The sequence below is a fragment of the Lichenostomus cassidix genome, unplaced genomic scaffold (assembly GCF_008360975.1).
Source record: "Lichenostomus cassidix isolate B80296 unplaced genomic scaffold, HeHo_3.0 HiC_scaffold_33, whole genome shotgun sequence".
Classification (NCBI taxonomy): Eukaryota; Metazoa; Chordata; class Aves; order Passeriformes; family Meliphagidae; genus Lichenostomus; species Lichenostomus cassidix.
In genome coordinates this window covers 2343758-2371402 of record NW_028147632.1, presented here as the reverse complement: position 1 = coordinate 2371402, position 27645 = coordinate 2343758, and the positions used below count along the sequence as shown (strand labels likewise).

Below are 27645 nucleotides of genomic sequence, written 5' to 3'. Positions count from 1 at the left end.
CCTCCTGCGGTGGCCACGCCCCTCCCGAGCTGGCCACGCCCCCTCCCGAGGCTCCGCCCCCTTTCCATTCCCTCCCGACTGACAAAAATCACCATTTCTGACCCAAAATTAAAGGTTTTTCACACCAAATTTCGGGGTTTTTGGGGATTGAGGACCCCAAATTTTTGGCGGGAGGGACCCCGAAATTTGGGGAGGCTCCCCGAAATTTGTGGGCGTGGCCAGAGCCTCGCCCCGCCCCTTTCCATCTCCTCTACAGTACCAAAAATACTCATTTTCACCCCAAAATAAAGATTTTTTCACCCCAACTTTCGGGGTTTTTTTGGGATGAGGACCCCAAATGTTTTAGGGTGGGGTGGGGGAGGGGTCCCCAAATTTTTTTGGGGGGGTGGGGAAGGGGTCTGAGGTGGCCCCGCCCCCACCCGAAGCCACGCCCCCTTTCCAGCTCCTCTACAATACCAAAAATAACCATTTTTCACCCCAAAATACCCATTTTTGACCCAAACTTTTGGGGGGTTTTGGGGTGAGCTCCCCAATATTTGGGGTCGAGCTCCCCAATATTTTTGGCATAAAAGGGGGCGTGGTCAGAGCATGGCCCCGCCCCTTTATTCTCCTCTACAATACCAAAAATACCCATTTTTCACCCCAAAATAACCATTTTTTCACCCAAAAATAACATTTTTTCACCCAAATCCCGCTGATTCCGGGACTGAGCTCCCCAATATTTGGGGTTGAGCTCCCCAATATTTTTGGGATTAAAGGGGGCGTGGTCAGAGCACGGCCCCGCCCCTTTCCATCTTCTCTACAATACCAAAAATAACCATTTTTTCACCCAAAATAACAACTTTTTCACCCAAAATAACCATTTTTTCCACCCAAATTCCGGGGGTTTTGGGGACTAAGCACCCCAATATTTGGGGTGGAGCACCCCCCCATATTTTAGGGTTTGGGGGCGTGGTCACAGCATGGCCCCGCCCCTTTCTTCTCCTCTGCAATACCAAAAATAACAATTTTTCACCCAAAATACCCATTTTTTCACCCAAATCCCGGGGGTTTCGGGGTGTGGGGACCCCAATTTTTGGGGCTCGAGCTCCCCGCTCTTTGGGGTGCCAAGGGGGCGTGGTCAGAGCCCGGCCCCGCCCCCCCACTCCAGCAGGTACTGCACTGTCCCATCCAGAGTCACGCGGCGCGCCAGGACCCGGGGGGGCGGGGCCAGCCCGGGGGGCGGGGCCAGCCAAGGGGGCGTGGTCTGCGCGGGGGGCGGGGCCTGGGCGGCGAACATCTCCTGCGCGGTGGGCGTGGTTTGGCCGGTGGGCGTGGTTTGGTCGGTGGGCGTGGTCTGCGCGGTGGGCGTGGTTTGGTCGGTGGGCGTGGTTTGGTCGGTGGGCGTGGTTTGGTGGGTGGGCGTGGCTTTGGCGGGCGGGGGCGTGGCCTGGGCGGGGGGAGGCCGGCGGCGCGGGGGGAGGGGCGGAGGGTGGGTCCGGATCCGGAGCGGGAGAGCTGGGGAGAGAAACCAGTATGGACCAGTATGGACCAGTGTAAACCGGTATGGACCGGTGTAAACCAGTATAAACCAGTATAGACCAGTATAAACCAGTACAGACCAGTATAAACCAGTATAGACCAGTATAAACCAGTATAGACCAGTATAAACCAGTATGGACCAGTATGGACCAGTGTGGACCAGTGTAAACCAGTACGGACCAGTATGGACCAGTGTGGACCAGTATGGACCGGTATGGACCAGTATGGACCAGTATGGACCAGTATGGACCAGTGTGGACCAGTGTAAACCAGTACGGACCAGTATGGACCAGTATAGACTGGTGTAAACCAGTATAAACTAGTATAAACCGGTATGGACTGGTACAGACCAGTATAAACCAGCATGGACCAGTATGGACCAGTATAGACTGGTGTAAACCAGTATGGACCAGTATAAACCAGTATGGACCGGTGTAAACCAGTATAAACCAGTATGGACCGGTATAAACCAGTATAAACTGATGTAAACCAGTATGGACCAGTATAAACCAGTATGCACTGGTGTAAACCAGTATAAACCGGTATGGACTGGTGTAAACCACTATGGACCAGTATGGACCAGTATGGACCAGTATAGACTGGTGTAAACCAGTATAAACCAGTATAAACCAGTACAGACCAGTATAAACCAGTATGGACCAGTCTGGACTGGTGTACACCAGTATAAATTGGTACAGATCAGTATAAACCAGTATAAACCAGTATAGATTTGTATAAACTGCTACAGACCAGTATGGACTGGTATAAACCAGCATGGACTGGTGTGGAAGGTACGGACCAGTATCAACCAGTATAGACCAGTATCAACCAGTATAAATCAGTATGGACCAGTGTGGACTGGTGTAAACTGGTACAGACCAGTATAGACTGGTATGAACCAGTATGGACCAGTATAGACTGGTGTAAACCAGTATAAACTGGTACAGACCAGTATAAACCAGTATGAACCAGTATAAATTTGTATAAACCAGTCTGGACCAGTATCAACCCGTATGGACTGATGTAAACCAGTATAAACCAGTATGCACTGGTACAGACTAGTATAAACCAGTATAAACCAGTATGGACCAGTGTGATCCAGTGTAAGCTGATGTGGACTGGTATAGACTGGTATAAACCGGTATAGACCAGTATGGACTGGTATGAACCAGTACAGACCAGTATGGACCAGTACAAACTGGTGTGAACCAGTGTGAACCAGTATAAACCAGTATGGACCCCAAAACCAGTATAAACCAGTATGGATTGGTACAAACCAGTCCATGTCAGTCCATCCCAGTCCATCCCAGTGCTCCCAGTATGACCTGAACCCCCCAGTTTGGCCTCCCAGTCCCTCCCAGTTCATCCCAGTTCAATTCCAGTTCAATTCCAGTTCAATTCCAGTACATCCCAGTTCATTCCAAATCCATTCCCAGTTCCCTCCCAGTCCCTCCCAGTCCATCCCAGTTCAATCCCAGTTCAATCCCAGTCCATCCCAGTCCATCCCAGTACCTCCCAGTCCATCCCAGTTCAATCCCAGTCCCTCCCAGTCCATCCCAGTCCCTCCCAGTTCAATCCCAGTTCAATCCCAGTCCATCCCAGTCCATCCCAGTCCAATCCCAGTCCATCCCAGTTCAATCCCAGTCCCTCCCAGTCCATCCCAGTCCCTCCCAGTTCAATCCCAGTCCCTCCCAGTCCATCCCAGTCCCTCCCAGTTCAATCCCAGTTCCATCCCAGTCCATCCCAGTCCAATTCCAGTTCCCTCCCAGTCCATCCCAGTTCCCTCCCAGTCCCTCCCAGTTCCATCCCAGTTCCCTCCCAGTCCCTCCCAGTCCCTCCCAGTCCCTCCCAGTCCATCCCAGTTCAATCCCAGTCCCTCCCAGTCCCTCCCAGTTCAATCCCAGTCCCTCCCAGTCCATCCCAGTTCAATCCCAGTTCCTCCCAGTCCCTCCCAGTTCCCTCCCAGTCCATCCCAGTCCCTCCCAGTTCAATCCCAGTTCAATCCCAGTTCAATCCCAGTCCCTCCCAGTCCCTCCCAGTCCATCCCAGTCCCTCCCAGTTCAATCCCAGTCCCTCCCAGTCCATTCCCAGTCCATCCCAGTTCCATCCCAGTTCCCTCCCAGTCCATCCCAGTTCATCCCAGTCCATCCCAGTCCATCCCAGTTCAATCCCAGTCAATCCCAGTCCCTCCCAGTCCAATCCCAGTCCATCCCAGTTCAATCCCAGTCCCTCCCAGTCCCTCCCAGTCCCTCCCAGTCCCACCTGGGGCTGTTGCTGGCCGAAGGGTGGAATGAGGCAAACATCCGGATGGGGGGGCTGGGGGAGAAACCCCAAATCCCAAAATTACCCCAAAAGCACCAAAATTACCCCAAAAGCACCAAATCCCCCAAATTCTGCAAATCCCCCAAAACCCAAAATCCCCTAATATACCACAAAATCCCTAAAATCTCCTAAAATTTCAAAAAACCCCAAAAAATCCTCAAAAGTCCCAAAAATCCCAAAAATCCCTCAAATCCTCCAAATCTCCCCAGACCCCAAAATCCCAACATTCCCCAAAAATCCCAAAATTCCCCAAAATAATCAAATTCCGCCTGCCCCCCAAATTCCCCAAAATCAGAAAAAATCCCAAAAATCCTCCCAAATGCCAAAAATCCCCCCAAATTCCCCAAAATTCCCAAAATCCCCAAATCCCCAAAATCTCCCAAATTTCTCCCAAAAAATCCCAAATATCATCCTAAATTCCCTCCAAAAATCCCCAAATCCCAAAATTCCCCCAAAATCCCCAAAATTGCCCCAAATTCACCCTAAAATCCCCAAATTCCCCCAAAATCCCCAAAAATCCTCAAAATTCCCCAAATCCCCCAAAAATCCCCAAATCCCCAAAATCCCCAAAATCCCCAAATTCCCTAAATCCCTAAAATCCCCAAAATCAACCTCCCCAAAATCCCCAAATATCCCAAATTCCCAAAATTTCCCCAAAATCTCCCAAATTCCCCAAAATCCCTAAATCCCCAAATTAATCCCTAAATCCCTAAAATCCCCAAAATCACCAAATTCCCCCAAATCCCCAGACCCCAAAATCCCAAAACCCCCAAAATACCAAAAATCCCCTAAATCCCCCAAATCCCCAAAATCCCAAAAACCCCAAAATCCCCCCAAATCCCCAAATCCCAAAAATCTCCCAAATTCCCCAAATTCCTCAAATCTCCCCAGACCCCCAATTCAAAATCCTCAAAAAATCCCAAAATCCAAAAATACCTAAATCCCCTAAAATCCCCCAAAATCCAAAATCTCCCTAAATCCCCAAAATCACCCAAAATCCCAAAATCCCCAAATTCCCCAAATTCCCCCAAATTCCCCCAAATCCCCCAAATCCCCAGACCCCAAAATCCCCAAAATCCCCCCAAAAAAACCCCAAAAATACCCAAAATCCCCCAAACTCTCCCAAAAAACCCCAAAATTCCCCAAAAAACCCCAAAATTCCCCCCAAAATCCCAAAATCTCCCCAAAAAAACCCCAAAAATCCTCACCAAATCCCCATAAAAATGCCTAAACCCCTCAAAATCCCCCAAAATCCCATTAAAAATCCCACAAAATCCTCCCAAAAAATCCCCAAAATTCCTCACCAAATCCTCATAAAAATCCCAAAATCCCCCAAAAAAACCCAAAAAATCCCCAAAATCCCCCAAAATCCCAATAACTCCCAAAATCCCCCAAAATCCCCAAACCCCAAAATCCCAAAATCACCCAAAATCTCCCAAATTCCCCAAATTCCCCTAAATTCCCCAAAATCCTCCAAATCCGCAGACCCCAAAACCCCACAAATCCCCAAAACCCCAAAAATCCCCCAAATCCCAAAAATCCCCTAAATTGCCTAAAATCCCAAAACTCCCCAAAATCCCCCAAAATCCCAAAATCTCCCTAAATCCCCAAAATGCCCCAAAATCCCCAAAATCTCCCAAATTCCCCCAAAATCCTCCAAATCCCCACAGACCCAAAATTCCAAAAACCCCCAAAAACCCCAAAATCCCAAATCCCCCCAAAAAAATCCCAAAAATCCCCAAAACCCCAAACCTGGGCGGAGCTCTCCTGGCCTGAGTTTGCCGGAAGTTGTAAGAACCTCCTGGGGAAACCTGCAGGGAAAAAATCCCAAATTTTGGGAGATTTTTGGGATTTGGGGTTTCCTGGGGATCTACCGGATTTTGGGGTTTTTTGGGTTTTTCAGGTTTTGGGGGATTTTGGGGTTTTGGGGGATTTTGGGTTTTTTCCAGGGATTTTTTGGGGGATTTTGGGGTTTAGGGCCATTTTGGAGGGTGTTCCAGGTGCGGATTTTGGGGTTTTTGGGGGATTTTTGGGATTTTTTTGGGAGGATTTGGGGGATTTTGGGGTTTTGGGGGGATTTTGGGGTTTTTTCAGGGTTTTTGGGGGATTTTAGGGTTTTTGGGATTTTTCGGGTTTATTTTGGGTTTTGAAGGTTTTTTTGGGGTTTTTTTAGGTTTTTTGGAAGGCTTTGGGGTTTTTTTGGAGGTTTTTTTGGGGAGTTTTGGGGTTTTTTTGGGAGTTTTGGGGTTTTTTGGGGAAGTTTTGGGGTCTTTTGGAGGGTTTGGGGTTTTTTTCTGGAATTTTTGGGGACTTTTGGGGATTTTTTTGGGGTTTTTTTTTTGGGTTTTGCATTCTGAGGGGATTTAAAAATTTTTTTGGGATTTTTTTGAGGTATTTGGGGTTTTTTTTTAGGTTTTTTTTAAGGGTTTGGGGTTTTTTGGAGTTTTTTTGGGAGTTTTGGGGTTTCTTGGGAGGTTAGGGGTTTTTCTCTGGAATTTTTGGGAGCATCTGGGGATTTTAGGATTTTTTTTGGGTTTTGGGTTTTTAGGGCATTTTTAGAATTTTTTTTGGATTTTTAGGGGGTTTTTTTAGGGGATTTAGGGTTTTTGGGGAGTTTTGGGGAGTTTGGGGTTTGGGGGTTTGGGGTTTTTTTCTGGAATTTTTGGGGGCTTTTGGGGATTTTTTTGGGGGTTTTTTTTGGGTTTTGCATTCTTAGGGGATTTAAAAAAATATTTTGGGATTTTTTTGGGGTTTTTTGAGGTATTTAGGGGATTTTTTTAGTTTTTTTTGAAGGGTTTGGGGTTTTTTGGAGGTTTTCATGGAGTTTTGGGTTTTTTGGGAGGTTTGGGGTTTTTTCTGGAATTTTTGGGGGCATCTGGGGATTTTAGGATTTTTTTGGGTTTTGGGTTTTTAGGGCATTTTTAGAAATTTTTGGGATTTTTAGGTTTTAGGGGATTTAGGGGGTTTGGGTTTTGGGGAGTTTTGGGGTTTTTTGGGGGGTTTGGGTTTTTTCTGGAATTTTTGGGGGCATTTGGGGATTTTTTGGGGGTTTTTTTTGGGTTTTGCATTCTTAGGGGATTTTTTTTGGTTTTTTTAGGCGATTTGGGGTTTTTTCAGTTTTGTTGAGGGTTTGTGGGGTTTTTTTTTAGTTTTTTGGGTTTTTTTGGAGTTTTTTGGGGAAGTTTTGGGGTTTTTTTGGGGGTTTGGGGTTTTTTCTGGAATTTTTGGGGGCATTTGGGGATTTTTGCGGGGTTTTTTTGGGTTTTTGGGGGATTTAAAATTTTTTTCTGGGATTTTTTGAGTTTTTTTCAGGTATTTGGGTTTTTTTTTAGGTTTTTTTGAAGGGTTTGGGGGTTTTTTGGAGTTTTTTTGGGGAGTTTTGGGGTTTTTTGGGAGGTTTGGGGTTTTTCTCTGGAATTTTTGGGGACTTTTGGGGATTTTTGGGTTTTTTTTTGGTTTTGCATTCTTAGGGGATTTAAAAAATATTTTTGGGAATTTTTTGGTTTTAGGCGATTGGGGTTTTTCAGTTTTTGAGGGTTTTGGGTTTTAGTTTTTTGGGAAGTTTTGGGGTTTTGGGGGGTTTGGGGTTTTTTCTGGAATTTTGGGGATTGATGGGGTTTTTTGGGTTTTGGGGTTTTTTTGGGGGGGAGTTGGGATGTTTGGAAATTTTTTGGGATTTTTTGTGGTTTTTTGGGGGGATTTGGGTTTTTTTTGGTTTTTTTGAGGGTTTTTGGGGTTTTTTGGGGAGTTTTGGGGGTTTTTGGGAGTTTCAGGTTTTTTCTGGAATTTTTTGGGTGGATTTTGGGGATTTTTGGGGGCTTTTTGGGTTTTGGGGTTTTTTTGGGGGGAGTGGGATCTTTAAAAAATTTTTGGGATTTTTGGGTGTTTTTTGGGGGGATTTTGGGGTTTTTGGTTTTTGAGGTTTTTGGGGTTTTGAGTTTTGGAGTTTTGGGGTTTGGGGTTTTTCCTGGAATTTTTGGGTGGATTTTGGGAGCTTTTTTTGGGGGTTGGAGTTTTGGGATTTTTTGGGGGGTTGGGATTTTTGAAAATTTTGGGGTTTTGGGGGATTTGGTGGTTTTTTGAGGTTTATTGAGGATTTTGAGATTTTGGGGATTTCTTTGGGCTTTTGGGGTTTTGGGGTTTTGGGGGTTTGGAATTTTTTTTTTTTTTTTTTTAGGGTTTTTTGGGGTTTTTTGGTGGGGATTTGGGGTTTTTTTAGTTTTTTTGGTGGGTTTTTTGGAAGTTTTTGTGAGGTTTTGGGGTTTTTGGGGGTTTTTTTTTTGGTTTTTTGTCGTTTTTCTTGGGTTTTTCAGGGGAGGCAAGTTGGGATTTTTGGGATTTTTTTGGGTTTTTTGTGGGGATTTGGGGTTTTTTTTAGTTTTTTGGTGGTTTTTTGGAAGTTTTTGTGGGGTTTTGGGGGTTTTTTGGGGAGTTTTGGGGGTTTTTGGGGTTTTTTGGTTTTTTGTAGTTTTTCTTGGGTTTTTCGGGGAGGCGGTTGGGATTTTGGGATTTTGGGGTTTTTTGGTGGGGATTTGGGGTTTTTTTAAATTTTTTTGGTGGTTTTTTGGAAGTTTTTGTGGGGTTTTGGGGGTTTTTTGGGAGTTTTGGGGTTTTTTGGGGTTTTTTTTTGTTTTTGTAGTTTTTTTGGTTTTTCCGGGGAGGCGAGTTGGGATTTTTTGGAGGTTTTTTTTTGGGTTTTGGGAGTTTTTCTTTGGGTTTTTTGGGGGAGGCGAGTTGGGATTTTCGGGATTTTGGGGGTTTTTTTGGGTTTTGGGATTTTTTTGGGGATTTTTTGGGGGTTTTTTTGGGGTTTTGGGAATTTTTCTTTGGGTTTTTCAGGGGAGAGGCATTGGGATTTTTTGGGATTTTTTGGATTTTTGGGTTTTGGGATTTTTTTGGGGTTTTTTTGGGGTTTTTGGGGTTTTTTTGGGGTTTTTTTGGGTCTCACCTGGGAGCGCCGGCGACCCCCAGCTTTGCCTCGCCCTGGGGAGCAACTGAAACCCCAAAAAACCCAAATTTGGGAATCCCAAAAATCACTTTGGGAATCCCAAAAATCACTTTGGGGATCCCAAAAATCACTTTGGGGATCCCAAAACCCAAATTTGGGAATCCCAAAAATCACTTTGGGAATCCCGAGGCAGAGAAACCCCAAAACAGCCCAAAATCCCCCAAATTCCCTTAACCACCCCAAACTTCCCGAAATCCCCAAAACCTCCTGAAATCCCCCAAAAATCCCCTTTTCCCCCAAATCCCCCAAAATTCCCCCCAACACTCCCAAATCTCCCCTAAAAAAATCCCTTTTTACCCCCAAAACTCCCCCAAATCCCCCCAAAATTCTCCTTTCCCAATGCCCCAAATCCTCCCAAATCTCCCCAAAATGCCCCAAATTCCCCCCAAAAATCCCTAATCCCCAATCCCAAATCCCAAATTCCCCAAAACTTCCCAAATTCCCCCAAAATCCCCCAAATTCCCCAAAATCCCAAATTTCCCCCAAAACCCCATTTTTCCCCCAAAATCCCATTTTCCCCAAAATCCCTTTTTCCCCGAAAATTCCCCCAAAATACCCCAAAATTACCCCAAAATCCCCCAAAATGCCCCAATCCCATTTTTCCCCCAAAATGCCCCCACATTTCCCCAAATTCCCATTTTCCCCCAAATTCCACATTTCCCCCAAATAATCCTGTTTCCCCAAATCCCATTTTTCCCATAGAAGTCCGATTTTTTCCCAACAAAATCCCAAAGAAAATGCCCCAAAAATACCCCAAAAATCCCATTTTTTCCCCAAAATTCCCCCAAAATCCCATTTTTCCTCCAAATTCCCCCTAAAAAATCCCATTTTCCCTCCAAAATCTCCCCAAAAATCCCATTTTTCCCCCCAAAAATTCCAAAATCCACAAAATCCCATTTTTCCTCCAAAATTCCCCAAAATGCCCCAAAAATCCTGCCAAAATCCTATATTTCCCCCAAAAATCCATTTTCTCCCCCAAAAATCCTATTTTTGCAAAATCCCCCAAAAAATCCCATTTTTCCCCCAAAAATCCCTTTTTCCCCAAAAAATCCCTTTTTTCCCCAAAAAATCCCATTTTTTCCCCAAAAAATCCCATTTTTCCCCCAAAAATCCCATTTTTCCCCTAAAAATCCCATTTTTCCCCTAAAAATCCCATTTTCCCCAAAACTCATTTCCCCAAATTTCCCCAAAAATCCCAATTTTCCCCCAAATTTCCCCAAAATACCCCAAATACCCCAAATAATCCCATATTTTCCCCTAAATTTCCCCAAATTCCTCCAAGTTTCCCCATTTTCCCCCCCAAAATCCCATTTTCCCCAAAATCCCACTTTCCTCCAAAATCCCATTTTTCCCATTTTCCCCCAAAATCCTTTTTTTCCCCCAAAATCCCCCTAAAAATCCCTTTTTTTTTAAAAATCCATTTTTCCCAAATTTCCCAAATTCCCCAAAAATCCCATTTTCCCATTTTCCCCCAAAATCCCATTTTCCTCCAAAATCCCCTTATTTTCCCCCAAACCCCTTTATCCAAAATCCCATTTTTTCCCCCAAAATTCCAAAATCCCATTTTTCCTCCAAATTCCCCTAAAAGATCCCATTTTCCCTCCAAAATCTCCCCAAAAATCCCCATTTTTCCCCCCAAAAAATCCTATTTTTTCCCCCAAAATCCCCCTAAAAAAATCCCTGTTTTTTGCTCAAAGATCCCATTTTTTCCCACATTTCCCCAAATTCCCAAATTTTCCCCAATTTCCCCTCAAAATCCATTTTCCCCAAATTCCCCCAAATATCCCTTTTCCCAAAATCCCATTTTTCCCCCAAGAATCCCTTTTTTCCCCCCAAAATCCAAATTTTCCCCAAAAATCCCATTTTTTCCCAATTTCCCCCAAATCCCATTTTTCCCCCAAAATCCCATTTTTCCCCCAAATTTCCCCAAATTCCCTCCAAAATCTCCCCAAAAATCCCTTTTTTTCCCCCCAAATCCCGTTTTTCCCACCCCTAATGCCCCAAATTCCCCCCAAAAATCCCATTTTTCCCCAAAATGCCATTTATCCCAAAAACCCATTTTTCCTTCCCATTTTTCCCAAAATCCCCCCCAAAATCTCCTCAATTCCCCAAAAAATCCCAAAATCCTTCCCAAAAATCCCATTAATCCCATTTTTCCCTCAAAATCTCCCAAATTTCCCCAAAAATCCATTTTCCTCCAAAATCCCCAAATCTCCCCAAAATCCATTTTCCCCCAAAATCCATTTTTCTCATATTTCCCCCAAATTCCTTTTCCAAATCCAATTTTTTCCCCAAAATTCCCATTTTCCCCAAAATCATTTCCCCCCAAATTTCCCCCAAAATCCCATTTTTCTCAATTTCCCCCAAAACCCCATTTTTCCCCAAATTTTAAAATTCCCATCTTTTCCCCAAAATCCCATTTCCCCAAAAATCTCATTTTCCCCCAAATTCCCCCAAAATCCCATTTTTCCCCCAAAATGCCCCAAATCCCCCTAAAATCCACTTTTTCCCAAAAATCCCATTTTCCCAAATTTCCCCAAAATCCCAATTTTCCCCAAATTCCACATTCCCCCAAAATCCTTTTTCCCAAAATCCCATTTTCCCCCAAAATCCCATTTTCAAATGCCCAATTCCCCCAAAATTTTTTCCCATTTTCCCCCAAAATCCCATTTTTCCTCAAAATCCCCCTAAAAGTCCCATTTTCCCTCTTAAAATCTCCCCAAAAATCCATTTTCCCAAAATCCCCCAAAAATCCCCAAAATCCTATTTTTTCCCCAAAATCCCCCTAAAAAATCCCTTTTTTTTGCCCAAAAATCCCATTTTTCCCCAAATTCTCCCCAAATTCCCACATTCCCCCAAAACCCCAAGCTCTCACCTGTCCGGCAGGTGTTTTTGGGTGGTTTTGGGTTTCTCCAGCAGGTGGGGCGGCAGGGGGGGAGGGGCGCGAGTGTGCAGCCCGAAGAGTCCTTTGCGCTTCTTCATCTCCCGGCCGGAAACGAACCTGTTTGGGGCGAAAAATGGGGATTTTGGGGAAATTGGGAAACTTGGGGGAAAAATTGGGAGAAAAAACGGGGAATTTGGGGGAAAAAATGGGGATTTTGGGGGTGATTTTGGGAGGATTTGGGGAGTCTGAAGAGCTCTTTGAGGTTCTTCATCTCCCGGCTGGAAACGAACCTGGTTTGGGGCGAAAAATGGGGATTTTGGGAAAAATGGGGATTTTGGGAAAAATGGGGATTTTGGGAAAAATGGGAATTTTGGGGGAAAAATTGGGAGAAAAAATGGGGATTTGGGTGAAAAAATGGGGATTTTAGGGGTGATTTGGGAGGGAATTTGGGGGAATTTGGGGAGTCTGAAGAGTCCTTTGCGCTTCTTCATCTCCCGGCCGGAAACGAACCTGGATTTGGGGGGAAAAATGGGGATTTTGGGAAAAATGGGAATTTTTGGGGAGAAAAAATGGGGATTTTGGGTGAAAAAATGGGGAATTTAGGGCGAAAAATGGGGATTTTGGGGGGAAAAAATGGGGATTTTTGGGAGGAATTGGGGAGTCTGAAGAGCTCTTTGTCATCCCCAGCCGGAAACGAACCTGAGATTTGGGGTGAAAAATGGGGATTTTGGGAAAAATGGGAATTTTGGGGGAAAAAATGGGGATTTGGGTGAAAAAATGGGGATTTTAGGGCAAAAAATGGGGATTTTGGAGGGAATTTTGGGAGCCTGAAAAGTCCTTTGTGCTTCTTCATCTCCCGGCCGGACACGAACCTGGTTTGGGGCGAAAAATGGGGATTTTGGGAAAAATGGGGATTTTGGGGAGAAAATGGGGAATTTGGGTGAAAAAATGGGGATTTTAGGGAGAAAAATGGGGATTTTTGGGTGGATTTGGGGAGTCTGAAGAGCTCTTTGTCATCCCCAGCTGGAGATGAACCTGAGATTTGGGGCGAAAAATGGGGATTTTGGGAAAAATGGGAATTTTGGGGGGAGAAAAATAGGGAATTTGGGAAAAAACTGGGAGAAAAAACAGGGAATTTGGGAGGAAAAATGGGCATTTTATGGGGAATTTTGGGAGCCCAAAAAGTCCTTTGCGCTTCTTCATCTCCCGGCTGGAAACGAACCTGTTTGGGGCGAAAAACGGGAATTTTGGGAAAATTGGGGATTTTGGGGGAGAAAAATGGGGATTTTGGGATGGATTTGGGGGGGAAAAAATGGGGATTTTAGGGGAAAAATGGGGATTTTGGGGGTGATTTTGGGAGGATTTGGGGAGTCTGAAGAGCTCTTTGTCATCCCCAGGCAGAGATGAACCTGAGATTTGGGGCGAAAAACGGGGATTTTGGGAAAATTGGGAATTTTGGGAAGGATTTGGGAGAAAAAATGGGGATTTTATGGGGAAAAAATGGGGAATTTGGGTGAAAAAATGGGATTTTTGGGTGTAAAATGGGGATTTTAGGGGTGATTTTGGGAGCCCAAAGAGCCCTTTGCGCTTCTTTATCTCCCGGCTGGAAACGAACCTGAGATTTGGGGGGAAAAATGGGGATTTTGGGAAAATTGGGAATTTTGGGATGGATTTGGGGGAAAAAATGGGGAATTTGGGGGAAAAAATGGGGATTTTAGGGCGAAAAATGGGGATTTTAGGGAGGATTTGGGGAGTCTGAAGAGCTCTTTGTCATCCCCAGCTGGACATGAACCTGAGATTTGGGGCAAAAAATGGGGATTTTGGGAAAAATGGGAATTTTGGGGAGAAAAAATGGGGAATTTGGGAAAAAATTGGGAGAAAAAATGGGGAATTTGGGAGGAAAAATGGGGATTTTGGAGGGAATTTTGGGAGCCCAAAAACTCCTTTGCGCTTCTTCATCTCCCGGCCGGAAACGAACCTGTTTGGGGCGAAAAATGGGAATTTTGGGAAAAATGGGAATTTTGGGAAAAATGGGAATTTTGGGATGGATTTGGGGGAAAAAATGGGGAATTTGGGTGAAAAAATGGGAATTTTATGGGGAAAAATGGGAATTTTAGGGAGAAAAATGGAGATTTTTGGGTGGATTTGAAGAGCTCTTCTTCATCTCCTGGCCGGAAACGAACCTGAGATTTGGGGTGAAAAACAGGAATTTTGGGAAAAATGGGAATTTTGGGGAGATTTGGGGGAAAAAATGGGAATTTGGGTGAAAAAATGGGGATTTAGGGGAAAAAATGGGGATTTTTGGGAGGATTTGGGGAGTCTGAAGAGCTCTTTGTCATCTCCCAGCTGGACATGAACCTGAGATTTGGGGTGAAAAACCGGGATTTTGGGAAAAATGGGAATTTTGGGGGAAAAAATGGGGAATTTGGGGGGAAAAATTGGGATTTTGGGGTGTAAAATGGGGATTTTGGGAGGGTTTTGGGAGCCCAAAAACTCCTTTGCGCTTCTTCATCTCCCGGCCGGAAACGAACCTGTTTGGGGCAAAAAACGGGAATTTTGGGAAAAATGGGAATTTTGGGAAAAAATTGAGAGTTTGGGGTGAAAAAATGGGGATTTTGGGAGGAAAAAGAGGATTTTGGGGTATTTGGGAGGAGTTTGGGGTTTTTAGGGTTTTGGGGTGTTTTTGGGGTAGTTTTGGGGTGTTTTGGGGTGAATTTGGGGGTTTTGGGTGTTTTTGGGCTGTTTTTGGGATATTTTTGGGTTGTTTTTGGGGTGGTTTTTGGGGTGATTTTGGGATATTTTTGGGTTGGTTTTGGGGTGATTTTGGGCTGGTTTTGGGGTGTTTTGGGTTTCCCTTTCCCCCCTGTTTTGGGCTGTTTTTAGGTTATTTTTGGGCTGGTTTTGGGATATTTTTTGGCTATTTTTAGGGTATTTTTAGGCTGTTTTTAGGGTATTTCGGGCTGTTTTTAGGGTATGTTTGGGCTGGTTTTGGGCTGGTTTTGGGGTGATTTTTTGGCTGTTTTTAGGGTGATTTTTGGCTGGTTTTGGGGTATTTTTGGGTATTTTCAGGTCTCCTCACCTGTCCTTGTTGGAGCTCAGAGCTCCCAGCAGTCGCCCATAGCGCTCTGACTTGGGAGTGGCTGAGAGCTGAGGGGAGAGAAAATCATATATTGAGGGGAAAAATAACAGATTTGGGGAAAAAATAACAGATTTTGGGAAAATAATAACAGATTGGGGGAAAAAAGAACAAATTTTGGAGAAAAAAGAACAAATTTAGGGCGAAAAATAACAAATTTTGGGGAAAAAATAACAATTTGAGGGAAAAAATTAACAAATTTAGGGAGAAAAATAACAAATTGTGGAGAAAAAAAACCAAATTGAGGAGAAAAATAACAAATTTAAGGGAAATAACAAAGTGAGGGAAAAAAAACAAATTTGGGGGAAAATAACAATTTGAGGGAAAAAATAACAGATTTTGGAGAAAAAATAACAAATTTTGGAGAAAAAATAACAAATTTTGGAGAAAAATACCACATTTAGGGGAAATAACAGATTGAGGGGAAAAAAACAAATTTAGGGAGAAAAATAACAAATTGTGGAGAAAAAATAACGAATTGAAGGAAAAATAACAAATTGAGGCAAAATTAACAGATTGAGGGGAAAAATAACAAATTGAGGGAAAAAAGAACAAATTGGAAAAAATAACAAATTTAGGGAAAAAATAACTAATTTTGGAGAAAAAATAACAAATTTTGGGAAAAAAATAACAAATTTGGGGAAAAAAACCAAATTGAGGAGAAAAATAACAAATTTAAGGGAAATAACAAAGTGAGGGAAAAAAATAAATTTGGGGGAAAATAACAATTTGAGGGGAAAAATAACACATTTTGGAATAAAAATAACAAATTTTGGAGAAAAAAAACAAATTTAGGGAGAAAAAAATTGAGGGAAAAAATAACAAATTGAGGGAAAAAATAACAAATTGAGGGGAAAAATAACAAATTTTGGAGAAAAAATAACAAATTTTGGGGAAAAAACCCCAAATTTAGGGGAAATAACAGATCGAGGGGAAATAACAAATTTTGGAGAAAAATAACAAATTGGGGGAAAAAATAACAAATTTAGGGGAAAAGAACAGATTGAGGGGGAAAAAAATCCCCCTAAAATCCATATTTTTCCCCCCAAAACCCATTTTTCCTCCTAAAACCCATCGTTTTCCCCTAAAATCCATTTTTTTCTCCTAAAATCGGGAAATTTTTCCCCTAAAATCCACATTTTTCTCCCCAAAATCCACATTTTTCCCCCCAAAATCCATATTTTTTTTGCAAAAATCGGGAATTTTTCCCCTAAAAATCAGGAAATTTTTCCCCCTAAAATCCATTTTCTCCCCCTAAAACCCATTTGTTTCCCCTAAAATCCATATTTTTTCCCCAAAAACCATTTATTCCCCCAAAAATCAGGAAAATTTTCCCCTAAAATCCATTTTTTCCCCAAAAAATGGGGAATTTTTCCCCTAAAACCCATATTTTTCCCCCTTAAGTCCATATTTTTTTCCCCAAAAATCAGGAAATTTTTCCCCAAAATCCCTATTTTTCCCCCAAAACCCATTTTTCCCCTAAAATCCATATTTTTTTTCCAAAAATTGGGAATTTTTCCCCCCAAAATTGGGAAATTTTTTCCCCAAAACCCATTTTTTCCCCCCAAAATCCCAATTTTTCCCTCTAAAATCCATTTTTCCCCCCAAAATATCAGGAAATTTTTCCCAAAACCCATATTTTCCCCCCAAAACCCATTTTTCCCCTAAATGCTTTTTTCCCTAAACCCATTTTTTCCCCTAAAATCCTATTTTTCCCCCTAAAACCCATTATTTCCCCTTAGAAATCCATTTTCCTCTAAAATAAGGAAATTTTTCCCCCAAAATCCATATTTTTTTCCCCTAAAATCCTTTATTTCCCCTAAAACCCATATTTTTTTCCCAAAAATCAGGAATTTTTCCCCCCAAAATCCATATTTTTCCCCCAAAACCCCATTTTTTCCCCCTAAAATCCATATTTTTTCTCCTAAAATCCGAAATTTTTCCCCTAATATCCACATTTTTCTCCCCAAAATCTTTTCCCAAAAATCAGAATTTTCCCCTAAAATCCATTTTTTCCCCCCAAAATCCATATTTTTCCCCTAAAATCATTTCCCAATCAAAATTTTTCCCCCTAAAATCCATATTTTCCCCCAAAAATGGCATTTTCCCCCAAAATCCCATTTTTCCCCCAAAACCCATTTTTTCCCTCTAAAATCCATATTTTTTTCCAAAAATTGGGAATTTTTTCCCCCCAAAATTGGGAAATTTTTTCCCTAAAACCCATTTTTTCCCCCAAAACCCATTTTTTTCCCTCTAAAATCCATTTTTTCCCCCATAAATCAGGAAATTTTCCCCCTAAAATGCATATTTTTTCTCCTAAAATCCCTTTTTTTCCCCCAAAAATCCGTATTTTTACCTCCAAAACCCACTTTTTTCCCAAAATCCTGTTTTTTTCCCCCAAATCCATATTTTTCCTCCTAAAATCCATATATTTCCCCCCAAAACCCACATTTTTTTCCCCAAACCCATTTTTTTCCCAAAATCCCATTTTTTCCCCCTAAAATCCACATTTTTCACCCTAAAATCCATTTTTTTCCCCTAAAATCAGGAAATTTTTCCCCTAAAATCCTTTTTTTCCCCAAAAAATGGGGACTTTTCCCCCCAAAATGGGGAATTTCCCCCCAAAATCCCTATTTTTTCTCCCAAAACCCATTTTTTCCCCAAAATCCATCTTCTCCCCTAAAATCCATATTTTTTTCCCTCAAAAATGGGGAATTTTTCCCCTAAAATCCACTTTTTTTCCCCCAAACCCATATTTTTCCCCCTAAAACCCATTTATTTCCCTAAAATCCATATTTTTCCCCCAAAAATGGGGAATTTTCCCTTAAAATCCATATTTTTCCCTAAAATCCATTTTTTCCCCTAAAATCCATTTTTTCCCCCTAAACCCATTTTTTCCCCTTAAAATCCATATTTTTCCCTAAAAATGAATTTTCCCCCAAAATCCTTTTTTCCCCTCTAAACCCACATTTTTCCCCAAAATCCTATTTTCCTTTTAAAATCCATTTTCCCCAAAAATCCTATTTTTCCCCCTAAATCCATATTTTTCCCTCTAAAATCCATTTTTTCCCCCAAAAATCAGGAAATTTTTCCCCTAAAATCCATATTTTTTCCCCTAAAATCCAAATTTTTTTCCCCTAAAATCCCAATTTTTCCCCCTAAAATCCAAATTTTTTCCCCCAAAAATCCGTATTTTTCCCCCCAAACCCATATTTTTCCCAAAATCCCGATTTTTTCCCCAAATCCCACCTGGCCGAGCAGCAGCGCCTCCCAGTTGGAGTTGGCAAAAGGAAGAATTTCTCTCTCCAGATCGAAATATTTCTTCTTGCAGCAAACGCTGAGGTGGTAAAGCAGCAGGTGAGCCACGTCCACCCTGCGAGGGGAGAGAGCCCGGATTTGGGGAGAAATCCAGGGATTTGGGGAGAAATCGGGGATTTGGGGAAAATTCAGGGATTTGGGGAAAATTCAGGGATTTGGGGAGAAAGGGAAAAAAAAATGGGGAAAAAATGGGGAAAAAAAGGCTGAAAAATGGGAAAAAAAGACTAAAAATGGAGAAAGAAATGGGGAAAAAAAGACTAAAAATGGGGAAAAAAAAGACTAAAAATGGGGCAAATGGGGAAAAATGGGAAAAAAGGCTGAAAAAGGGGGAAAAATGGGGAAAAACGGGGGGAAAATGGGGAAAAAATGGGGAAAAAAGACTAAAAATGGGGAAAATGGGGAAAGAATGGGGAAAAAAGGCTGAAAAAGGGGGAAAATGTAAAAAAAAATTGGGGAAAATGCAAAATAAAATTGTGGGGAAAAGGGGGAAAAAGGGGAAAAAAAAGACTAAAAATGGAGAAAGAAATGGGGAAAAATGGGGAAAAAGGCTGAAAATGGGGAAAAATGGGAAAAAAAACTAAAAATGGGGAAAAAAATAGGAAAAAAAGGCTGAAAATGAGGAAAAAATGGGAAAAAAGGACTGAAAATGGGGGGAAAAAGGGGAAAAAAAGACTTAAAATGAGGAAAATGGAGAAAGAATGGGGAAAAATGGGGAAAAAAGGCTGAAAAAGGGGAAAAAAAAGACTAAAAACGGGGAAAAAAATGGGAAAAAAAGGCTGAAAATGGGAAAAAAGACTTAAAATGGGGAAAATGGGGAAAAAAAAGCCTAAAAATGGGGAAATGGGAAAAAAATGGGGAAAAAAGGCTGAAAAATGGGGAAAATGTTAAAAAAAATTTGGGGAAAATGCAAAATAAAATTGGGGAAAAAAGGCCAAAAATGGGGAAAATACAAAAAAAAACAATTGGGGAAAATTAATAAAAAAAAGAAATTTGGGGAAATGAGAAAAAATGGGGAAAATGCAAAATAAAATTGGGGAAAATGCAAAAAAATGGGGGAAAAGCAAAGAAAAAAAAAAAAAAAAAAAGGGAATTTGGGGTCCAGGAAAGAGGAGAGAAATCCCAAATTTGGGGAAATTCCTCGAATTTGGGGAAAATCCTGAATTTGGGGAAAATCCTGGGAAATGGGGAGAAATCCCAAATTGAGGAGAAATCCCAACATTTGGGGAAAATCCCGAATTTGGGAGAAATCCTGAATTTGGGGAAAAATCCTGAATTTGGAGAAAATCCCAAATTTGGGAAATCCCGGGAAATGGGGAGAAATCCCAAATTTGGGAGAAATCTGGGAAAATGGGGAAATTCCCAGGAAAATGGGGAGAAATCCCAAATTTGGGAGAAATCCCAAAATTTGGGGAGAATCCAGGGAATTTGGGGAGAAATCCCGAATTTGGAAAAACTCCCGAATTTGGGGAAAACCCCAAATTTTGGGGTGAAATCCTGGGAAAATGGGGAGAAATCCCGAATTTGGGGAGAAATCCTGAATTTGGGGAAAATCCCGAATTTGGGGAAAATGCTGAATTTGGGAAAAATCCTGAATTTGGGGAGAAATGCCAAATTGAGGAGAAATCCCAAATTGGGGGGAAATCCCGAATTTGGGGAGAAATCCCGAATTTGGAGAAAATCCCAAATTTGGGAAATCCCGGGAAATGGGGAGAAATCCCAAATTTGGGAGAAATCCCAACATTTGGGGAGAATCCAGGAATTTGGGGAAAATCCTGAATTTGGGGAGAAATGCCGAATTTGGAAAAACTCCCGAATTTGGGGAAAACCCCAAATTTGGGTGAAAATCCTGGGAAAATGGGGAGAAATCCCGAATTTGGGGAGAAATCCCGAAATCTGGGGAAATGCCCAGAAATGTGGGGAGAAATCCCAACCTTTAGGCTGTTTTGGGGGTTTTTGGGCTTTTTTGGGCTATTTTTGGGTTATTTTTGGGCTGTTTTTTGGGGTCTCCCTCTCACCAGCGCAGGGGCTGTTTTGGGTATTTTTTGGATATTTTTGGGCTATTTTTTGGCTGGTTTTTGGGTTGTTTTGGGCTACTTTTTGGCTATTTTGGGGTTATTTTTGGGCCATTTTTGGGCTATTTTTGGGATTTTTTTGGGGCTGTTTTTGGGCTATTTTTGGCTATTTTTGAGCTATTTTTTGGCTATTTTGGGGTCTCCCTCTCACCAGCGCAGGGGCTGTTTTGGGGCTGGTTTTGGGCTATTTGTGGGATATTTTTGGGGCTATTTTGGGATATTTTTGGGGCTATTTTGGGATATTTTTTGGGCTATTTTTGGGATATTTTTTGGGCTATTTTGGAGTCACCCTCTCACCAGCACAGGGGCTGTTTTGGGCTATTTTTGGGCTATTTTTGGGCTATTTTTTGGGATATTTTTGGGATATTTTGGGATATTTTTTGGCTATTTTTTGGGATATTTTTGGGCTATTTTTGGGCTACTTTGGGGTGTCCCTCTCACCAGCACAGGGGCTGGTTTTTGGATATTTTGGAGGTATTTTTGGGCTATTTTGGGGCTATTTTTTGGGCTATTTTTTTTGATTTTTGGGGGATATTTTTGGGGATGTTTATTTTTGGGGATATTTTTTGGCTATTTCGGGGTCTCCCCCTCACCAGCGCAGGGCCTGTTTTTGGGCTATTTTTGGGCTGTTTTTGGGATATTTGGGGATATTTCGGGGTCTCCCCCTCACCAGCGCAGGGGCTGTTTTTGGGCTATTTTTGGGATTTTTTTGGGCTATTTTTTGGCTATTTTTTGGCTATTTTTGGGCTGGTTTTGGGCTATTTTTGGGCTGTTTTTTGGGATATTTTGGGATAATTTCGGGGTCTCCCTCTCACCAGCGCAGGGGCTGTTTTGGGGCTGTTTTTTGGGCTATTTTTGGGCTATTTTTGGGCTACTTTTGGGCTATTTTGGGGTCTCCCTCTCACCAGCATAGGGGCTCTTTTGGGCTGGTTTTGGGATATTTTTGAGCTATTTTTGGGCTATTTTTTGGGCTATTTTGGGCTATTTTTTGGGATTTTCTGGGGATATTTTTGGCTATTTTGGGGTCTCCCTCTCACCAGTGCAGGGGCTGGTTTTGGGCTATTTTTGGCTATTTTTGGCTGGTTTTTTGGGCCATTTTTGGCTATTTTTGGGCTATTTTTTGGGCTATTTTTGGGCTATTTTTTGGGCTATTTTGGGATATTTTTTGGGCTATTTTGGGGGTATTTTTGGGCTATTTTTTGGGATTTTTTGGGCTGTTTTTGGGCTTTTTTGGGGTATTTTTGGCTGTTTTTGGGCTATTTCCTGGGCTATTTTTTGGCTACTTTTAGCTATTTTTTGGGCTATTTTTTGGGGATATTTTGGGGTCTCCCCCTCACCAGCACAGGGGCTATTTTTGGGATATTTTTTGGGCTATTTTTGGGGGATTTTTGGGGATAATTTCGGGGTCTCCCCCTCACCGGCACAGGGGCTATTTTTGAGCTATTTTTGGGCTGTTTTTTGGGATATTTTGGGCTATTTCAGGGTCTCCCCCTCACCAGCGCAGGGCCTGTTTTGGGGCTATTTTTTGGGCTATTTTTGGGCTATTTTTTGGGATTTTTTTGGGCTGTTTTTGGACTCTTTTTGGGGTATTTTTGGCTGGTTTTGGGCTATTTTTTGTGCTATTTTTTGGCTATTTTTTGGCTATTTTTAGCTATTTTTTGGTCTATTTTTGGGGCTATTTCGGGGTCTCCCCCTCACCAGTGCAGGGGCTGTTTTTGGGCTATTTTTGGGATATTTTGGGGCTATTTTTGGGCTAATTTTTGGGATATTTTGGGCTATTTCGGGGTCTCCCCCTCACCAGCGCAGGGGCTGTTTTTGGGATATTTTTTGGGATTTTTTTGGGCTATTTTTTGGCTATTTTTTGGCTATTTTTGGGCTGGTTTTGGGCTATTTTTGGGCTGTTTTTGGGCTATTTTTGGGATAATTTCGGGGTCTCCCCCTCACCAGCGCAGGGGCTGTTTTGGGGCTATTTTTGGGCTATTTTTGGGTATTTTTTGGGGCTATTTCGGGGTCTCCCCCTCACCAGCGCAGGGGCTGTTTTTGGGCTATTTTTGGGCTATTTTTGGGGGATTTTTTGGGCTATTTTTGGGGGATTTTTTGGGATATTTCGGGGTCTCCCCCTCACCAGTGTAGGGGCTGTTTTGGGCTATTTTTGGGCTGTTTTTTGGGATATTTTTGGCTATTTCGGGGTCTCCCCCTCACCAGCGCAGGGGCTGTTTTTGGGCTGGTTTTTGGGACATTTTGGGGGATTTTTGGGGATATTTCGGGGTCTCCCCCTCACCAGCGCAGGGGCTGTTTTGGGCTATTTTTGGGCTATTTTTGGGCTATTTTTGGGCTATTTTTGGGATAATTTCGGGGTCTCCCCCTCACCAGCGCAGGGGCAGTCTCCGCACACTCTCAGCTCCCCCGCGGCAAACGCTGCACTCGAACATGTAGAACCTGAAAAGGAACCCAAAATCGGCCAAAATCGCCCCAAAAAATCACCCCGAAATTCACCCCAAATCACCCAAAAATTCAACCCAAATTCACCCCAAAATCAGCCCAAAATCAGCCCTGAAAGCACCTTAAAATCACCCAGAAATCACCCCAAAATCAACCCGAAAATGTCCCCAGAATCACCCAAAAATCACCCCAAAATCACCCCGAAATTCACCCCGAAATTCACCCAAAATCACCCGAAATTCACCCTGAAAATCACCCCAAATCTCCTTAAAATTACCCAAAAATCACCTTAAAATCACCCCGAAATCACACAAAAATCCCTCCCCAAAATCCACCCTAAATCAGCCCAAAATCACCTTAAAATCACCCAAAATCCCTCCTCAGACTCGCTCCAAAATCACCCCAAAATCACCCGGAAATCAACCCTAAAATGCCCCCAAAATTCCTCCAAAATTTATTCCAAAATCCCCTCAAAATCACCTGAAAATCCCCCAAAATCCCCCCAAAAATCCCCTCAAAATCACCTCAGTCACCCCAAAATCCCCCCAAAATTCTCCCCAAATCATCCCCAAAATCTCACAAAAATCCCACAAAAATCTCACAAAAACCCACCTCAAATTGCCCCAAAATCATCCCGAAATCAGCCCCAAAATTACCCTAAAATCCCCCAAAATCACCCCAAAATCCTCCAAAAATCACCCGAAAATCCTCCCAAAATCAACCCAAAATGAATCTTAAAATCACCTCAAGTCATCTTCAAAATCTCCCAAAAATCACACTGAAATCCCCCCAAATCACCCCGAAATCCCACAAAAATCCCCCAAAATTCCCCAAAAATCCACCCCAAATCCCCCAAAATCCTTCTGCAATCCCTCCCAAAGTAACCCAAAAATTGCCCCAAAATCAGCTGCAGAATCAACCCAAAATCACCCCGAAATCCTCTCAAAATCACTCCAATAATCCCCCCAAAATCAGCCCCAAATTCCCAAAAAATCAGCCCCAAAATCATCCCGAAATCAGCCCCAAAATTACCCAAAAATCCCTCAAAATCACCCCAAAATCCCCTGAAAATCCTCCAAAAATCCTCCCGAAATCACCCCATAATCACCCTAAAATCCCCCAAAATCACCCCAAAATGTCACAAAAATCACACAAAAATCTCTCCAAAATCTCCCCAAAATCACTCTAAAAATCAACCTGAAATCCTTTCAGATTCACCCTGAAATTGCCCCAAAATCACCCAAATCACCCCAAATCCCCCAAAATCCCCCAAATCACCCTAAAATCCCCCCAAATCAACCCGAAATCAGCCCCAAAATTACCCAAAAATCCCTCAAAATTACCCCAAAATCACCCTAAAATCCCCCAAAATCACCCCAAAATCACCCCAATCATCCCCGAACCCCAAAATAACCCAAAATCACCCTAAAATCCTCCCAAAATCACCCTGAAATCACACAAAAATTGCCCCAAAATCACCCCAAATCCCCCTAAAATCACCCTAAAATCCCCCCAAAATCATCCCCAAAATCCTCCAAAATCCCAAAAAATCACTCCAAAATCACCCCAAATCTCTCTAAATCCTGAAATCCCCGAGATGTCCCAAAACCCCCTGAAATCATCCCAATCACCCCAAAATCCCCAAAATCAACCCCAAAATCAGCCCCAAAACCACCCCAATGATCTCCAAACCCCAAAATAACCCAAAAACACCCCAAAATCACCCTAAAATCCTCCTGAAATCAGCCCATAATCACCCCAAAAATCTCTCAAAAATCGCCCCAAAATCCCCCAAAATCCCCCAAAATCCCCCCGAAATCATCCCAAAACCACCCCAATGATCTCCAAACCCCAAAATAACCCAAAACCCCCCAAAGTGCCCCAAAATCACCCTAAAATCCTCCCGAAATCACCCCAGAATCTAACTAAAATCACACAAAAATCTCCCAAAAATCACCCCAAATCCCCCTGAAATCCCCTAAAATCCCCCAAAATCACCCCAAAATCCTCCAAAACCACCCTGATCCCAAACTAAAACCACCAAAAATCACCCAAAAATCCCCCCAAATCACCCAAATCCTCCCGAAATCTGACCCCAGAATCACCCCAAAATCTAACTAAAATCTACACAAAATTCTCCAAAATCACCTCAAATCATCCTAAAATTCCCCAAAATCACCCCAAAATCCTACACAAAATCCTCCAAAATCACCTCAAAATCATCCCAAAATCACCCCAAAATCACCCCAAAATCCTACACAAAATCCTCCAAAATCACCTCAAAATCATCCCAAAATCACCCCAAAATCACCCCAAAATCCTACACAAAATCATCCCAAATCCACCCCAATGATCCCAAACCTCAAAATCAAAAACACCCCAAAAGCCCCCTAAAATCACCCTAAAATCCTCCTGAAATCAGCCCATAATCACCCCAAAAATCTCTCAAAAATCACACAAAAATGCCCCAAAATCTCCCCAAAATCACCCCAAAATCCCCCCAAATCATCCTGAAATCAGCCCCAAAACCACCCCAATAATTCCAAAACCCCAAAATAACCCAAAAACCACCAAAATCCCCCAAAAATCACCCTAAAATCACCCAAAAATCAGCCCCAAATCACTCCAAAATCATCCCAAAATCCCCCTAAAATCAACCTGAAATCCCTTCAGATTCACCCTGAAATTGCCCCAAAATCCCCCAAATCACCCAAAATCCCCCAAATCACCCTAAAATCCCTCAAAATCAACCCAAAATCAGCCCCAAAATCACCCAAAAATCCCTCAAAATTACCCCAAAATCACCCCAATCATCCCCAAACCCCAATATAACCCAAAACCCCCAAAATCCCCCAAAATCCCCCAAAATCCTCCAAAATCACCCTAAAATCCTCCTGAAATCACCCCAGAATCACCCCAGAAATCTCTGAAAAATCGCCTCAAAATCCCCCAAAATCCTCCTAAAATCCCCCAAATCAACCCCAAAATCACCCCAAAACCACCCCAATGATCTCCAAACCCCAAAATAACCCAAAAACACCCCAAAAGCCCCCTAAAATCACCCTAAAATCCTCCTGAAATCACCCCAGAATCACCCCAAAAATCTCTCAAAAATCGCCCCAAAATAACCCAAAATCACCCTCAAATCCCCCAAAATCAACCCGAAATCATCCCCAAACCCACCCCAATGATCCCCAAACCCCAAAACCACCCCAAAATCACCCAAAAATCCCCAAAATCAGCCGAAAATCCTCCCAAAATCCCACCAAAATCTCACCAAAATTGCCCCAAAATCACCCCAAATCCCCCTAAAATTCCACCAAAATCCCCCAAAATCCCCCAAAATCATCCCCAAAACCACCCCAATCATCCCCAAACCCCAAAACCACCCAAAAAACCCCAAAATCCCCCCAAATCACCCAAAATCCTCCCGAAATCACCCCAGAATCACCCCAAAATCTAACTAAAATCACACAAAAATCTCCCAAAAATCTCCCAAAATCCCCCTGAAATCCCCTAAAATCCCCCAAAATCCCCAAAAATCACCCTAATGATCCCCAAACAAACCACCCCAAAACCCCCCAAAATCCCCAAATCAATGAAAATCCTCCCAAAATCCCACCAAAATCTCACAAAATTGCCCCAAATTCCCCAAATCCCCCTAAAATTCCACCAAAATCCCCCCAAATCCCCGAAATCAGCCCCAAAACCACCCCAATCATCCCCAAACCCCAAAATCACCCAAAAATCCCCAAAAAATCCCCAAATTTCCCCAAACTGACCTGTCTCCGTAGAGCAGAGGTTTGCTGAGGCACTGGGTGCACGCCTCGTGGAACCACTGCGAGCACTGCCGGCACTGCAGCATCTTCAGGTTCCAGCTGGGAAAGGGATTTGGGGATTTTTTGGATTTTTGGGATTTTTTGGGGATTTTTTGGAATTTTTTGGAATTTTGGGGGTTTGGGTGGGGATTTTATGGGATTTTGGAATTTTTTTATTTTTAAAATTTTTTTGGAATTTTTTTGCTATTTTTTTTGTATTTTGGAGGGAGCACTGCCGGCACTGCAGCATCTTCAGGTTCCAGCTGGGAAATGGAATTTTGGGAAATTGTGATTTGTGGATTTTTTGGGATTTTTTGGGATTTTTTGGGGATTTTTTGGAATTTTTTGGGATTTTTTTTTAATTTTTTTGGTTTTTTTTTATTTTTTTGTTGTTTTGGAGGGAGAACTGTGAGCACTGCAGCATCTTCAGGTTCCAGCTGGGAAAGGGAAATTTGGGGATTTGGGGAATTTTTTGGGAATTTTTGGGGATTTTTTGGGATTTTTTTGGGAATTTTTTGGATTTTTTTGTTTTTTTTTTGCTTTTTTTTGTTGTTTTGGAGGAGCTCTGCCGGCACTGCAGCATCTTCAGGTTCCAGCTGGAATGGGAATTTGGGAATTTGGGTTTTGGGGGTTTTTGGGGATTTTGGGGAATTTTTTGGGATTTTTTTGGAATTTTTTTGCTATTTTTTGCTATTTTTTGGCTATTTTTTTGTTATTTTGGAGGCAGAACTGCCAGCACTGTAGCATCTTCAGGTTCCAGCTGGGAAAGGGAATTTGGGGATTTTTGGGATTTTGGGGAATTTTTGGGAATTTTTGGGGAATTTTGGGGAATTTTTGGGAATTTTTGGGGAATTTTTTGTTATTTTTTTGTTGCTTTGGAGGGAGAACTGGGAGCACTGCAGCATCTTCAGGTTCCAGCTGGAACGGGAATTTGGGGATTTGGGATTTGGGGAATTTTTTGGGAATTTTTGGGGATTTTTTGAGGATTTTTTGGAATTTTTTGGGAATTTTTTGGAATTTTTTAGAAATTTTTTTGAGTGTTTTTGTTATTTTGGAGGAGCACTGCCAGCACTGCAGCATCTTCAGGTTCCAGCTGAAATGGGAATTTGGGATTTGGGGAATTT

The 27645-nt window shown here is 42.5% G+C and overlaps 1 protein-coding gene and 1 long non-coding RNA gene across 2 annotated transcripts in view; one reads left to right on the top strand and one right to left on the bottom strand.

Annotated features, from left to right (window-relative positions):
- Nucleotides 1-936: 936 nt before the first annotated feature.
- The window catches only part of LOC146421465 (PHD finger protein 1-like), a gene marked incomplete at its 5' end in the record, with an annotated part of 42834 nt that continues 16125 nt past the window's right edge, over nucleotides 937-27645 (bottom strand). The window contains 10 exons of the mRNA XM_085047155.1: nucleotides 937-986; nucleotides 1037-1497; nucleotides 3784-3837; nucleotides 5596-5654; nucleotides 8792-8837; nucleotides 11727-11852; nucleotides 14815-14882; nucleotides 18121-18244; nucleotides 22632-22700; nucleotides 26486-26581. Of these exons, the coding sequence (XP_084903281.1) occupies nucleotides 937-986; nucleotides 1037-1497; nucleotides 3784-3837; nucleotides 5596-5654; nucleotides 8792-8837; nucleotides 11727-11852; nucleotides 14815-14882; nucleotides 18121-18244; nucleotides 22632-22700; nucleotides 26486-26581 (1153 nt within the window). The remainder of the gene's footprint in view (nucleotides 987-1036; nucleotides 1498-3783; nucleotides 3838-5595; nucleotides 5655-8791; nucleotides 8838-11726; nucleotides 11853-14814; nucleotides 14883-18120; nucleotides 18245-22631; nucleotides 22701-26485; nucleotides 26582-27645) is intronic.
- Nucleotides 2922-3184, top strand: LOC146421466 (uncharacterized). The gene is made up of 2 exons (XR_014848666.1): nucleotides 2922-3019; nucleotides 3092-3184. It is a non-coding gene; the product is annotated as an uncharacterized LOC146421466 (long non-coding RNA).